This window comes from Carassius carassius, chromosome 12, assembly GCF_963082965.1.
Source record: "Carassius carassius chromosome 12, fCarCar2.1, whole genome shotgun sequence".
NCBI classification, from domain to species: Eukaryota; Metazoa; Chordata; class Actinopteri; order Cypriniformes; family Cyprinidae; genus Carassius; species Carassius carassius.
This window is the reverse complement of record NC_081766.1, coordinates 15,760,594-15,775,284: the sequence shown is the minus strand read 5'-3', so window position 1 is coordinate 15,775,284 and position 14,691 is coordinate 15,760,594. Positions and strand designations below refer to the sequence as shown.

At 41.8% G+C, this 14,691-nt stretch overlaps 1 protein-coding gene across 1 annotated transcript in view; it reads left to right on the top strand.

Moving 5' to 3' along the window:
- LOC132154911 (zinc finger SWIM domain-containing protein 5-like) overlaps window positions 1-11,405 on the top strand; it is a 40,280-nt gene extending 28,875 nt beyond the window's left edge. Inside the window, exons 3-14 of the mRNA XM_059563636.1 lie at window positions 692-840; window positions 1,239-1,389; window positions 2,539-2,715; window positions 2,803-2,979; window positions 5,276-5,422; window positions 5,614-5,751; window positions 7,231-7,488; window positions 8,077-8,212; window positions 9,401-9,558; window positions 9,672-9,835; window positions 10,153-10,234; window positions 10,486-11,405. Coding sequence (XP_059419619.1) covers window positions 692-840; window positions 1,239-1,389; window positions 2,539-2,715; window positions 2,803-2,979; window positions 5,276-5,422; window positions 5,614-5,751; window positions 7,231-7,488; window positions 8,077-8,212; window positions 9,401-9,558; window positions 9,672-9,835; window positions 10,153-10,234; window positions 10,486-11,348 — 2,600 coding nt within the window. The 3' untranslated portion in view covers window positions 11,349-11,405. The remainder of the gene's footprint in view (window positions 1-691; window positions 841-1,238; window positions 1,390-2,538; window positions 2,716-2,802; window positions 2,980-5,275; window positions 5,423-5,613; window positions 5,752-7,230; window positions 7,489-8,076; window positions 8,213-9,400; window positions 9,559-9,671; window positions 9,836-10,152; window positions 10,235-10,485) is intronic.
- The last annotated feature ends 3,286 nt before the right edge of the window (window positions 11,406-14,691 follow it).

The window sequence follows — 14,691 nt, the reverse complement described above, 5'->3', positions numbered from 1 at the left end:
AGTCTACCGCAATCTTAAGCATTACAACAAGTGATCTTATTTCAAAGCACTTTACATCCAGCACAGCTGGCTCCATAGATATCCTGTACATTGTAGATACGCTCATAGTATATAACACCGATGCTTATGTCACACTGATGATAATCTACTGTATGGAAGTTATTGTTGCTCCCCTAAGTCCACCCAAGCCCTTTAAGAGCTAATCTCTAACTCAAGATGGATCTTCTTATCATATAACACATTGCAAGGGCAGGGAAAAACAGTGCATCGACATATTGGAAATACAATAAGACCTTCCTCAGATAAAGTGATTTCTTCTAATGCTTTTTGCTTTTCTTCCCTTTTTTTCTTTTGTAAATCACAGTGAAAATTGGAAGCAGTCTTTTAAGAATTGAGCTTTGATATCTATAATTTGATTTACCAGTGGTATTATAAGTTTGTAATGGTAAAAGAATATATTGGTGTTCTGCCAAAAGGAAGTGATTTTATTGATTTCGGCTGTGGTTTAGAGTAAGCAGGTTTGGAAGTGCCGTTTTTCAAGGTGTTGATGTGTACAAGCAGATTTTTCTGTCTGTTGTTGAATTACATAAACTTGTATCCGAAGCTTCCACTCTGTTTTTTCTACCGATAAATGATCATATATGTTATTGCTGAAAGTATCCTAAGTTAACCAGGTGTATTTCTGACCCAGGGGCCCCGGATCCCACAGCAGGTGCCAGTATTGATGATGAGAACTGCTGGCACCTGGACGAGGAGCAAGTGAGGGAACAGGTCAAGCAGTTCCTCTCTCAGGGAGGATACTATGGCTCAGGCAAGCAGCTCAACTCCATGTTTGCCAAGGTGAGATGCTCTCGCTTTGTGAGTATGTGTGTGAAATGCTCAGAAATTTGCTATTATGGTGAATTATGGGTCCATGAAATCATAGGTGGCCCATTTAAATCAGTATTTTAATTAAATGTCAAGCTGCCTCTTATTTTCAGTAACCAACACCGTTCATTGCTTTACCAGTCTGCCATCTGAAGATTTGAAGGACTGCAATACAGCCTTTAAATCTAGTGCTCAAACACATACACATGCAAACACTTGTGCTGTTTTCACTGTATAAGATGCTTGTACTAATTGATAGGTGTACTAATGACTTGCTTTGTTCTTCAAAATATGATGCTGGTTTTTATTAGATACAGGTGTGTGGTAGTCCCGTACGTGATGTATGAGGCTAAACCAGGATTTTTGTGCAGGTGAGGGAAATGCTGAGGATGCGTGACTCAAACGGGGCTCGGATGCTCACGCTCATCACGGAGCAGTTCATGGCTGACCCGCGCCTATCTCTATGGCGACAACAGGGCACGGGCATGACCGACAAATGCCGACAACTCTGGGATGAGCTGGGTAATTTTTTTTTCTTCTCAACATGTAGGGCACGTTTCTCAATCATCATTCTTATTTGTCCTTAAACAACATTCTTATCAACCAGAGATTTTATGGGTTAGTTAGAAGGTTTGGCCTATGGCTGTTTAATAGGATGTGGTTCCTTTATCAACAACACATGTTGATCCAGGAACATGTCCTACTAAGCCAAATCACATTTTGAGCAACATAGAACAATTAGCCCAATTTCATATTTGAACACTGACATACATCCTCATCTCTCTTCTTCACTTTTACAGAATTGAACTTTAATCATTAGTATTTACTCTTCTGCTCCTTGGTTCAATATCCTTAGCTTAAAGCACATCTGTGCATGTGCACCGTCTGACCTGCAGCAGTTCAGTCAGTGCAAGTGGATCAAAGCACAACTGACTTCGTCTGCAGCACATGCAGAGGACCGGCCGGCTGCCGCTATCGGGATGGCATGAAAGGGCCAAGATCAATGAGCTTTAAAGCTGCCTCCTATTGATCGGGCCATTTGAAGAGGTTGATGAGAGCACATCCTGAAAAGGCTCATTTGAGAGCTGCGTCTCTGTCTTCCTCTTCCTTCGAAACGGTTGTAGCTGTAAACAAGGCACACCTGTCGGGTTGACCACGCATTCTGATTTCGCAAGAGCAGGCACATCAGTGTGACCGGAGCATCTAATAAATGTGCAAGACAGTTCAGCGGTTTAGTTGACAGCCATGCTGATTGGCCGGAGCTCAGCAATTTGGCCAATCAGGGCTGCGTGTACATGACCGCAATGGAAAAAGATGCAGGCCAGCCATCTGTTACCTAGATACAAAAAGGCATCGGCAGTTACACGAGCCCACCAGACAACCTTACACCTGCCAAATTTCATATGCTCCCCAGTGCCAGTGTTTTACGTTTGTGCGCTAGAGCCTGATCTGTTAAATGCGCTGATTTTCCTTTTCACATTTCGAAGCACATCAAAAGCTGCGTTTAAGACTAAACGGTTTAAAAGAGTTTAAAAATGGGGAAAGTGGCATCCTAAAATTCTATCTCCTTTCTTTTTCCTTTTATGCTCATTTCACCTTTTTAGTTTCTCCCTCACTCATTTATAAGCCATACTTCAGTTATAAAGACGTCTGTGCACTGTGGGTTTACAGGTGCATTGTGGGTGTGTATCGTGCTGAACCCGCACTGTAAAAGTGAAGAGAAGAGCGGCTGGCTGAGACAGCTGAAGAAATGGGGAGACATGGACATCTGCCCTCTAGAGGATGGCAATTACGGCAGCGAGCTGCCCAACATCACCAATGCTCTGCCACAGAGCAACCTGGCTCAGGGTAAGCCTCCGTTCAGTGATCTAAACCTGAGATTATCCACTTATCTCGATGTCTGTTGCTTATATAACTATGTTTTACTCTGTGTAGACTCACTGGCCCGGCCTAGAAGAACGGTGTTCACGAGAGCAATGGAGGCCTGTGACCTGCATTGGCAGGACAGTCACTTGCAGAGAATCATCAGTAGTGACTTCTACATGTCCCCGGCTTACCAGAGAGAGGGAGAGAGCCTGCTCTTCAACCCCCAGGGCCTGCCACTGTGGCTGGGTACGTATCTTATATACTTCTCAGTAGTGTTGTCAAAAGACCCGGTACTTCGGTACCAAGTCGGTACTAAAAAAAAAAGAAAATGTCACGGTACCAGGTTTCTGTAAGTACCGGTGGTACCGAGGACCCGTCCAAACCCGGTTCTTGACGCATACAGCGCTATGATTTCCGCGAAGCAGAAAACGCGGACGGAATCTCAAAATCCAGTCATGAAAATGAAACTTACATTTTAATATGGACAGTCACGGAATTTGTCAAAGTTAGCATAAAATAATCAAATCAAATCTCCATATGGACCAGTATCTATAATTGTTAAGCCGCAAACGTTGGTTGAAATCTGAATCCTGCATGTTCTGCACGTCTCTGTGTGAATGAATGCATGGCAGAGATGTGTGGGTTTGTTTACTACATATAGACTGAAGCGCGTGACGCTTGCAGTAATTTCAGCATCTGCCATCTCAATGAGGACATTAATACATAAACAACATCACCAGAACTGTTCTGCGTCACTTCATAAGCATTTTACCATTGCATTTGAGTAAAACCTGTGTCAATTTAAAGGTAATCACGGCAACCCCTCAAAACAGCTTCTACATTGCGAGTAAATCACTCGCATATGTGAATAAATTTTACTCTGGGTGACTAAATTATGTCTATTGTTAGCCATTGGCTAATCAATTAGATTTTACTCGCCATTGTGTGTGTTCGAGGCTATTATAAGATTGGCGCAGATATATTTTCACTCGCTGAACACTGACTGAGCACTTCAGAGTTCTATCTCCATCAAGTGATCTGTACTTTTCAATTCATCTCAATGGACGCACAGTACACCTGTATTTGCCTCTTTTACTGTCTATGGTATTTGCCGAACTGTAAACTCTGTGTGAAGGAGCACGACTCGCCGTCGCTTTGCTGATAGCTCTGTTTCTCACACATGCAATGAGAGAGAGCGAGAGTCTTACCACGCTGAATCGACATGCTACATGTAAACTATATTCTTTGTCTTCTCCTGTCAAAATAATGGAGTTCATTTAGAATTATTCATATTTTTCGAACAAGCAGAAGATATGCCGGTTTCTCCGGTAGTGGGCGGACCTAATGCGCAAATGCCAATTTCATTGGCTGGCACTCATCTATTATACCGTCCCTGTTTTGATTTCAGCAAATCAGTTCGACCGAACGCAGACAACGTGATTAATATTCATGAACCAGCAGCTCATCAATGCATAGTGCATTGTATACTGTTAGTATGGTAGTAGAATTAGTAGAAGTATTATCTTTTATTAATAATTAATATGATCTATTACAATATTATTATTTTTTTTTTATACAGAAACCCTCAATGACCAAAAATATCTTACGCATCACCACCAGTCTTAAGTTCAGTTAAAATGACAAATATGCATTCATTAAAAGTTCATTTTTACATAAAGGCATTGTGCTAGAAATATTACTATTATTTAGTAAAATGTATGTGATACTGCTACTACTGTTAATTAAAAATTAATCACACAATATTTCTTCCATGTTTTAATTTTAAAAGCAAATCCCCTTTATTTACCAAAAAATAAAATGTTTAAATTTCATAAATTAAAAGACAAATTAAATTTGGGAGAAACTTGTTTACTGTTTTTCATAATTATATTATATTACTATATTTAATTATATTACCATATTTACACAATTGTAAATAAGTATAAAGAATGGCATTGGTTTTATTTTAAGTGATAAGTTATTTATTTTTAATTAGCATATTTTTGTGTTTTGCTTTGGTACCAAAATTGGTACCGAAAACCGTGGATTTTCACTGGTATCGGTACCGAATACTGAAATTTTGGTACCGTGACAACACTACTTCTCAGCCATTTCAAGCTATGTTTTTCCATGTTGATTCTGTTCAGATTAGCCAGTCGATACGGAAACCTCTATCGTGATTTTCCTACATCATTCTCTTGAACAATATAAAGGCACGTTCACACCGCTATAAAGTTTTAATAATCACCCTAATTCTATGAGAATAGGGAAGTCCACACCACAGGTATAACAATAATGACACAGAGATATGATATGGTTGCAATCACTTTTTCAGCTGGAGAACAAACTTTGTTCTCCAGTGTTTAAGAACCTTAAGTCTGAGAGGAATTTGTCGCTCTCGGTGAGATCATCTCTGCTGTGTGACTTAATCTGTCTGATTTCACTTCTGCATGATCCAGCAGCTTCCATTACAGTTTTGTCTGAAATCGAAAAATCTGAAAGGAGCCCCACCTTATCTATACTGTCATGTGACTTGTTCCAGATCACGTGCCTACAGCATGCGCCAGGGTGGATGCTCTGCGTTCCCATGGTTACCCCAGAGAAGCCTTGCGACTGGCTGTTGCCATAATCAACACCCTCCGGCTCCAACAGCAACGGCAATTAGACATATACAAGCATCAGAAGAAAGGTAACCGACATTGATCTGCTTTGGCTTTGCTCCCAAGTTTTCATGACGAATTTTATTGTTAATTAGAAAATTGCAGGAATTTTTTATTTTTCTCAGAATAATTTTATGACCAGGTTTCATAGTAATTTAAGTACTGACATGTTGATTCATATGTTCCTAATACAAGTCAACATCATCTGTTCTGTCCTCAGAACTGCTGCAGAGGGGAATGACCAACACCACCAATCTGGAGGGCTGGGTAGGCCACCCCCTCGACCCCATTGGCTGCCTTTTCGCCACTCTCACAGAGACGTGTCGAGTGGAGGATGACAATACCATGGATACCGGAGGTACACAATTATACGCTGTCATTGGGGTTCTGTTGTTTTACGACTCTTCGAGAAGCCTTGGGCATTATTCGGTTCCTCGTTCAGCAACTGGCCTGTGTCTTTGAGAGCTTCATTCAGTCTGCTGGAGCCCCATGTCCTCACTCTTTACAATTGCCCTCCTTTTCTGAGCAGTGTTAAGGGGTGCTATTCTATCACAAAGGTCATTCTGCCCACTCAGTGGTGTAAAACGTATAAAATCAATCAGCATTTGCATTCCATACATCCCTCCCAGCTCAGGCCAATGGAAAGTGTCAGCCATTTTATTCCTGTAGTGAGGAACCCACAGAGAGGCATTGTGTGCCTGAATAATACTGGCAAATGGTACGGTGACTTGGAAGAGTTTGTTCATATCTGTGTGCTTGTCCCGTCGTAGCGCTTCCCTTTTGGCCACAGCGCTATAGTGGTGGTGTTGGGTTGTGTGTGTGTCTGTTGTGCATTACTCTGTATGATTGTATGTGTGCTAGAGAGCATAGCTCTTTGTTTGACTCTGTTGCACAGTTGGAAACATCTGGCATGTGCTGGGATGGGGGCGGACTCTTGGTTTTATCCAATCAGAATGTCCGAAGGTCAGGATCTTAGCTTAGCAGGACCAGCAACAGCAGCTGTAGCAGCGGCAGCAGCAGTGTGGAAAGCCAAAACAATGCTCTCTCTAACACCTCTGCTTTACTACTTATGAGGTTTACTGTAAACCAAATCTCTGGATAGAACAGCAGAACTTGGTTAAATTGTTTAGTGTGGGGTTTTTAGGATTATTGTTTGATACCAGTAGAGATGTTGTTTTCCAGTGTAGCAAGATCATGGTGAACCCATTGATCCCTGTCCATTGCCCACTGTACAAACAGGATTGGCCAACAGGATAAATTTGCCAGGGGGATTAAAGTGAGCTGGTGATGAGGGTCTAAATTCTTACCAAACAGATGGTGTTTTTCCTCAGTTTTCATGCTGATACAAATGACTTGGTGTCTGTGGTGTTTTTAAATGCTATACTTAAGTTTGGGATTAGTAAATTGGGTTTTTTTTTTTTTTTAATAAATACTTATATCCAGCAAGAATGCATTAAATTGCTTAAAAATGTAACGGGAAAGATTTTTAAATTGTTACCAAACTTTGAAATAAATGCTGATCTTTTAAAACCTAAAGAATCCTGAAAAAAAAGTATCAAAAATATTAAGCAGCTCAATTTTCATCACTTATAAGAAATGTTACTTGACCACCAAAGCAGCACATTAGAATGATTTCTGTAGAATCATGTGGCACTGAAAACTGAAAATTCACCTTTGCCATCTCAGGAATAAATTATTGCTTGCCTTATTCTTAGCAATGCATTTTTGTATTTGCTAAAATTTCTTTATGGCCTTTTCCTTACAAAAAACGAACAAACAAAACATTCGCAACAAGCTGTAAATAGACATTGACAAATGCCACTTTGTGTGCTAATAGATTCCGGTGAGCCCAAGCCTCCAGTGTACCAGCATGTACCAGTGTGGGGATGTCCAGATGGAGGAGAGTCGTACCTGGCACTGGCCCTAGAGGTGGCGCTGATGGGTATGGGGCAGCAACGGCTAATGCCCGAGGGCCTTTACGCACAGGACAAGGTGTGCCGGAACGAGGAACAAATTGTAGCCAAGCTGCAAGAGATGGAGCTGGATGACATATTAGTGCAGACACTCCGCAAACAAGCCATCCTCCTTTTAGAAGGTACAGACTCTTTGTTCTCAATTTCACGTCGTCTTTTTAAACTTTTGCTCTTGTGATCACCCTATAGTCAGCACTATCCTCCCTGTGTGGAGTTGTTTTCTCTCCTTACTGTTCTCTTGCTTTTCCCACAACCTTTTTACCCCTTGTGGATCTCTGTCTACTTTTATCTTTTCCTCCTCCCCATCTCTAGCCTGGATATATATTTGTGTGTGTGAGAGAGGGAGTGCTATGCCTGTAAAAAGATCTGCAGCCTGGCCTCTGCAGTGTCCCCAACTCCCTTCCCAAAACAGGCCACCCTGCATCTGAGCCTCCCACTGACACGCGGTGAAACCTTAGAGCAGACATCTGCGCTGCTACTAGGGAGGACAGACTCTGTCAAAGCCCATGAGGCCTAGCCGCCTGTTTGCCTTCTCATCGTCCTCCCCAGCCGCCCCAGTGATACGCTCCACTCAGATTTCTCTCTCTCACCTGCTATGCGTGCCCTCACTGACTCTCCAGCCTCCTGTCCATCAAGCCTGACTCAACCCTGCAATCTGATATAATGGACAGCTCAGTCCTGATGTGCTGTGTCTCTCTCTGTATGTCCAGGTGGTCCCTTCAGTGGTCTGGGGGAGGTCATCCAAAGAGAGAGTGTTCCCATGCACACGTTTGCCAAGTACCTCTTCACTGCTCTCCTGCCACACGACACAGACCTGGCGTACAAACTGGGTCTCCGTGCAATGAGGTGAGACTCTCTCTACATCCAAAGTCCATGTGTCTTAGCTTCGAGGTCTTTATATGCTAAAATCCTAAATGTTTCCAGAATTCACTTTTAGCACATTTCATAAAATGCATAGCGTTTCGTATGTAGGAAAACCAAAACTATTGTTGACTCATCCTGCACTGTACTGATGTCCAATCAAATGCTCTTTAGGATGAGAATGTCCCTTCCCCTAAACACCTGCTAATTACAAGCAAGTAATAAATGTAATTTCTGGCTGTAACCTAAATTAACGCTATTGTTTTTTCCTTTAAAAAAAAAATGGATGGGTGCTTTTTAACACTTTGAAATGATATGATTTTAAACGATCTTATGCTCACCAAGGCTGTATTTGTTTGATCAAAAATATAGTTTAACTTTTCTATTTTTATATTTTTCCTGTGACGTTAAAGCTGAATTACTCCATTACTCTAGTCTTCAGTGTCACACGATCTTTCAGAAATCATTCTAATAATAATACTGATTGCTCTTATTATTATAATCATTGTTGAAAAGTATCAGGTTTGAGCAATTTAGTGCACACTTGCTGAATAAAAAACACTTACTGACCTAAACAGTAGTACTTTGAGTTTAAACATCAAAACTGGAAAGAAAACTTGGTTTTATAAATCACACCATCATGCAGCAACTTGAAAAAAAGTGTTTGATATTCTTTTCTGTCATGTTTTCATGTTCATTTAAAATGTGTGCAATTGTTTTCACCAATTAGTTATTGAGCACATTTTCTCACATTACACTGAATCTCCACGTGATGTGTTACTCTCACTGACTCCGGCCTTATAAAGACTCCTTGGGACCTTATTACATACTCATACATTACTCATTACCCGAGTCTAGCTCATCACAGTCCTCACTAATACATGATCAATAGCACATCTCCCTTTATAGCACAAGCTTCTGTGAGTCTGAGCTAGTGTGTAGTCTAATATGATCACTCAGACAGGAATAGCTGAGCACCATTTCTGATCACTTGACATCAGACAAAGATAGCAGAAACCAGAGTGTGTGGAAGTAGCACACGGTCATGTTTGAGTACGCGGAGTAAAAGACTGTAGAAACAGAAGCAACAGAATATGAATGAAAAAAGATACGAATTTGTCTTGTTAAAGAATCTTATGTGTGACTAATCCAGAATAATCATGTTTGCTGTAGGCTTCCAGTACTGGAGTCCACGGCTCCCTCAGGTGACGGAGGACACCCTCACCATGGCATCTCCATAGTGCCCAGCAGATATCCACGCTGGTTTACACTGGGCCACCTGGAGTCTCAGCAGTGTGAACTGGCCTCCACCATGCTTACTGCTGCTAAGGGTGAGTGCTACACACCCGATAGCTCACGATGAGTCACATGTGAGGTTTGCTTTAAACAAACATTTATGAATTGTTCCAGTGCTTAGCTAAGAGAAATCTGTGCTGTGTCTTAGGTGACATGTTGAGATTGCGGACTGTTTTGGAGGCTATTCAGAAGCACATCCACTCCTCTTCCCTTATCTTCAAACTGGCCCAGGATGCCTTTAAGATCGCTACTCCTGCAGATAACCCTCCTGATATCACACTGCTAAATGTAGCACTGGAGCTCGGTCTTCAGGTAAGTCTAAATTGATCTTGTTTATGTTGTGTGTGGTTTATTTATCAATGAGTGTGTTCACATACGTGACCTTACACCAACTCTGCATGTTGTGATCACATAAGGTCACCCTAATTTGTTCCTTTATTAGACATTCAATGACTCAAGTAATATTGGGAAATATCATTACAATTTGAACCTTTTGAACCTTCTATTGTCTGGTTTTATATGATGGTCAGTGTGTTTGTGTACATGGAAATTCACTCACTATGTGTATTTGTTGCAGTTCACTATTTGGCATTTTTGTGTTTCTAATGCAATATAACATTTCTCTGCAGGTGATGAGGATGACTCTGTCCACTCTCAACTGGAGGCGGCGAGAGATGGTTCGCTGGCTTGTCACATGTGCTACTGAAGTCGGTCTGTATCAAACTGATCTAGATAATGCGACTGTATCTCAGCTTTGTCCAGCATGTATGCACAATATTCAGACTACAATAGACCTCTGCGCATGCTCCGCCAGACTTTGTGTATTTATTCCTTCAAACACTCGATTGTTTCCCTGAAATTGTAGATGAGTTGAATGGCTTGGGTGGTTTGTCATGTGGTTAGCTAAATGGTTGTAGAAGCACATAAAACTTGTTCTGATTGATTATTTTGTCTCATTGCAGGTCTGAGAGCTTTGGTTAGCATATTGCAGAGCTGGTACACTCTCTTCACCCCCACCGAAGCCACCAGCATAGTGGCAGCCACAGTAATGTCCCACAACACCATCCTGCGCCTGAGCCTCGACTACCCACAGCGGGAGGAGCTCGCCAGCTGCGCACGCACCCTGGCCCTGCAGTGCGCCATGAAGGACCCTCAAAACTGCGCCCTGTCCGCCCTCACCCTCTGCGAGAAGGACCACATCGCCTTCGAGACAGCTTACCAGATAGTCATCGACGCCGCCTCCACGGGCATGACCTACTCTCAGCTCTTCACCATTGCCCGCTACATGGAGCACCGCGGCTACCCCCTTCGAGCTTTCAAACTGGCGTCTCTCGCCATGACCCACTTGAACCTGGCCTACAACCAAGACACGCATCCGGCCATCAATGATGTGCTGTGGGCTTGTGCGCTCAGCCACTCGCTGGGCAAGAACGAGCTGGCCGCCATCATCCCTCTGGTGGTTAAGAGCGTTCACTGCGCCACGGTGCTCTCGGACATTTTGCGGCGCTGCACCATGACGGCCCCCGGCCTGGCCGGCATCCCTGGCAGACGCAACTCGGGCAAGCTTATGAGCACTGACAAAGCCCCGTTGAGACAGTTACTGGACGCCACCATCAGCGCCTACATCAACACCACCCACTCCCGCCTCACGCACATCAGCCCGCGCCACTACGGAGAGTTCATAGAGTTCCTTAGTAAGGCGCGCGAGACCTTTCTTTTGGCCCAAGATGGCCACATTCAGTTCGCCCAGTTTATAGACAACCTCAAACAGATCTATAAGGGCAAGAAGAAACTCATGATGTTGGTACGGGAACGTTTCGGTTGAACCTCGCTTGATTGCAGGGGAAATTGTTCTTCTTTCAATCTTCTATCTATTTTATTCTTTCTTCTTTGGTCATCTTTGGTGAATGTTTCCTTTTTTTTCTTTTTTTACTGCGAACAGTTCCTGTTCACCAAGTTATTCTACCAGGTCGAACCTGTGGAGGGGAGAACAACAACTGTAATCATGACCATTTAGGTTTTTGTTTTGGCTTGTTCTTGATTTTGTTTAATCAAGATTTTGTGATAAAAATGTTAAAGTGGCACATAAAGAGACACCAAATGATTATGTGGTACATTTTGAGCATGGGGGAGGCATTTGGTTGGTTTTGGAAGGGGCTTGAACACACTCGCACACAGTGTTATTGTCATACCTCGATCATAATTTACGGATCAACTTTAACTCTCTCTCTCCGGAAAAGGCCTGATTTAAAGAGTGAGACGGGCACATCACCTCAAATGCTCTGCCGAATGTCCTAACCACGGCTCAAGCAAGGCACAACACATGAGCCCTCCCCTCTCTCCTGTATCTGTTACTATCGGCTCATCTTAACCTCTGTTCGAAAATTCAGTGCGAGGAAGACGATAGCATAAGAGAATACCTGTGTGCTCAATCCTTCCGTACTGTTTCCTGGTCTCGCTGAATATGAACAAAAGAGATATATCAGCCATATAATGTGTCTCTGTTACCTCTCAGTGAAAAACAGAAACGAAAAGACTTGTGTGAGATTGAGAAGCAGTAATAATATATATGTACTAGCACTTCATTAAATTCCATCCCCTACACGACGCATTCGGATCAGCAATGACTTGCCGTGTATAAATTAGGTGAATTTTATAAATGCATTTGACAAAAACGGCTGTATTGGCAGAGCGAGGAATTAGCTGGCTTTAAACTGTATCGTAATATCTTCCACATTCCATGACCTCCGACCCTCCACAAGTGCCCCAGTGGATCCGAACACTTAGAATGCACTCCGCGGCTTCCATCTGAAGGAAAACGAGAAGAGAGGAAAAGAGAAAAAAGATGCTCAACTCCGTTCTCAGGGAATCACTTAAAGAAACAAAACCGGAAAAAAAAAAAAAATAGTAGCATAAGCATTTATGATATTGTAAATATGAAAGTGTCAATTCAAAAAAATTGTAAAGTTATAATTATTTATGATAACTGTATGTTTTTCTTTTCGGATACTTGAATTTGTCGGGCTGGGAATGTGACGACCCCTAAGAGGAAAGACTTCAGAAACATTTCTCAGGTGCTCCTGTGTACATTTCTGATTTTTTTTTTTTTTGTAATACATTTTTGCAAGAGGAAGCATGTAAAGAAGAAGAGAGGAGAAGACAAATGTTTATGAACAGACTATGCAGAACCACTTCACGATTTGCCCTCTTCACCCCGATCTTCCTCCATCTTTTCTCCTCGTTTGGCTCGGGGGTTGGGGGCGATCTCTCCCAAAATTCAACCGTTTGTATTTTGTAAGTAAAGTAATCTGCACGAGCTTTGAGTTTGGATGGACTTTGCCTTTGATCTACGTACAACTCTTTACTTTGAAGCCTTATAGTCTTCTCTGAAAGCACTGCATGTGTTTCAGGACATTGTGTTGCCAATGTCAGTGGAGTACAGCAAAGAGAAAACGGACCTACACCTTCAACTGGCCCGAACAAGGAAAAAGGGCATCTGCTGTTCTATTCTCCTTCGCTTTGACACGGTCCACATACTTTAGGGTCGTGATTATCTTGTATTGGGGCTTTTTAAGGGGCAATGAGGTCTGTTTTAAGGTTGCGACTTACCATTGCCTAATCAAGACTTTGATAGATGCTTCATTAATGGCTAAATCTTGAGGAGATTTCTCTATGTTGTTGGTTAGGGTTGGTCACTTTCATTTAAATGGTTTGCTGGTTTCCACTTTTGGTTTGTGTTTTTTTTTTTCTTTTCAAAATGCATTCTAGTTGCATCAACTGTGGCATACTTGAACCACAAGGTGTCAGTTACATAATGCAGCCTTTATTCCTCACCCAGCTCTGTCAGGGAGCTCTAGAGAAAGCTCACAGATTAGGGAATTTTTACTTTGTTTCTTTTTTAATTAAGACATCTGCAGGATGATAATATTGCTGCCTGTTAAATTAAAAATATATAAATATAAAAAAAGAAAAAGCGAGCATTTTCTGTAGCTAACTAGTTGGTCCAATGGCATTGCAAAAAGAGAATAACCTCCTCTGGCTTTTGATTTCTCTCTTCCATACTCTTTAAGTGTCTGTATGTGTTAACTGTACCAGTGTTTTGATCTGTCCTAGAGTTTAGAAGGAAAAAAAATAAATAACCGCTGGTAGAGATTGTTCACTAGTTCATCTACTGTTTGATTTTGTTTCGTTTTAATTTAAGGGAAAGTGTTTGTCGCCTCTTTGTGCTACTGAATTATAAAAAGGTATCCAGTATTCGTTGCCACAAAAGTATAGTTCAACAACACTTTCTGTTTGTGCAACCTCTTGAGCTAATGTCTATAAACAAAAATTTATTACTATTTATGTAATGCTACTACCATTTTATATGATTTGTGTTGAATTTCAGTGCTTTTCTATGAATAAAGTGTGTAACACAACTTTGCCTCTTTAAACTTACTATGATATGCAGCTAGCTCAAATGCAACTTTTCCTCTTAAAGTAGGAATTTGGCACATTGAACGGCCAAATTATTTTTTAATTAATAGTTGTGTGTAGATAAATAAATCGAAAACTGATCAAAAGTGACAGTAAAGACATTAACAAAAATATATATTTCAAATAAATGTTGTTTCTTTGAACTTTGTTTATCAAAGTATTCTTTAAAAAAGAAAGAAACGGCAGGAAAACCTTGTGTCAGAGTGATGGACTGTGTTAGAAATGCAGTCGACAGGAACAATGCTCTTTGGGCCTGCTTATACAAACTATCCCATCCATCAGGGTCCCTCACAGCTGCTGCTCTTCATTGTGTCTTGGACCCGATGCAGCGCTGTGCTCCTGTGAGGACCACGGAGTAAGTGTTTGTCAAGCCTGGCAGTGCTGCCCGCTGAAATATGGATGGGGCTGGCTCAGTTAGACACGCTGCAAAGAGAAGGCATTTTCTTAGATCAGTGATTTAGCAGAAGTGACACACCAGGAAAAGAGAGATGAGTAATTGGCTTTCCCACCTTGTTGTGAGCTTCCAGCGCGGACTGAGCCTTTCAGATTGGAGCGAAGAGTAGCTGATGGGCTTGGTGGGGGAAAACGAGCATTGTTTATAAGTGTAACAATGTAACTGAGGCTATTCTTTCATTAGAACCCAACTCATCATCAGAAGGAGGATGTCTGGACGCAGTCATGGAGCCTGTCAG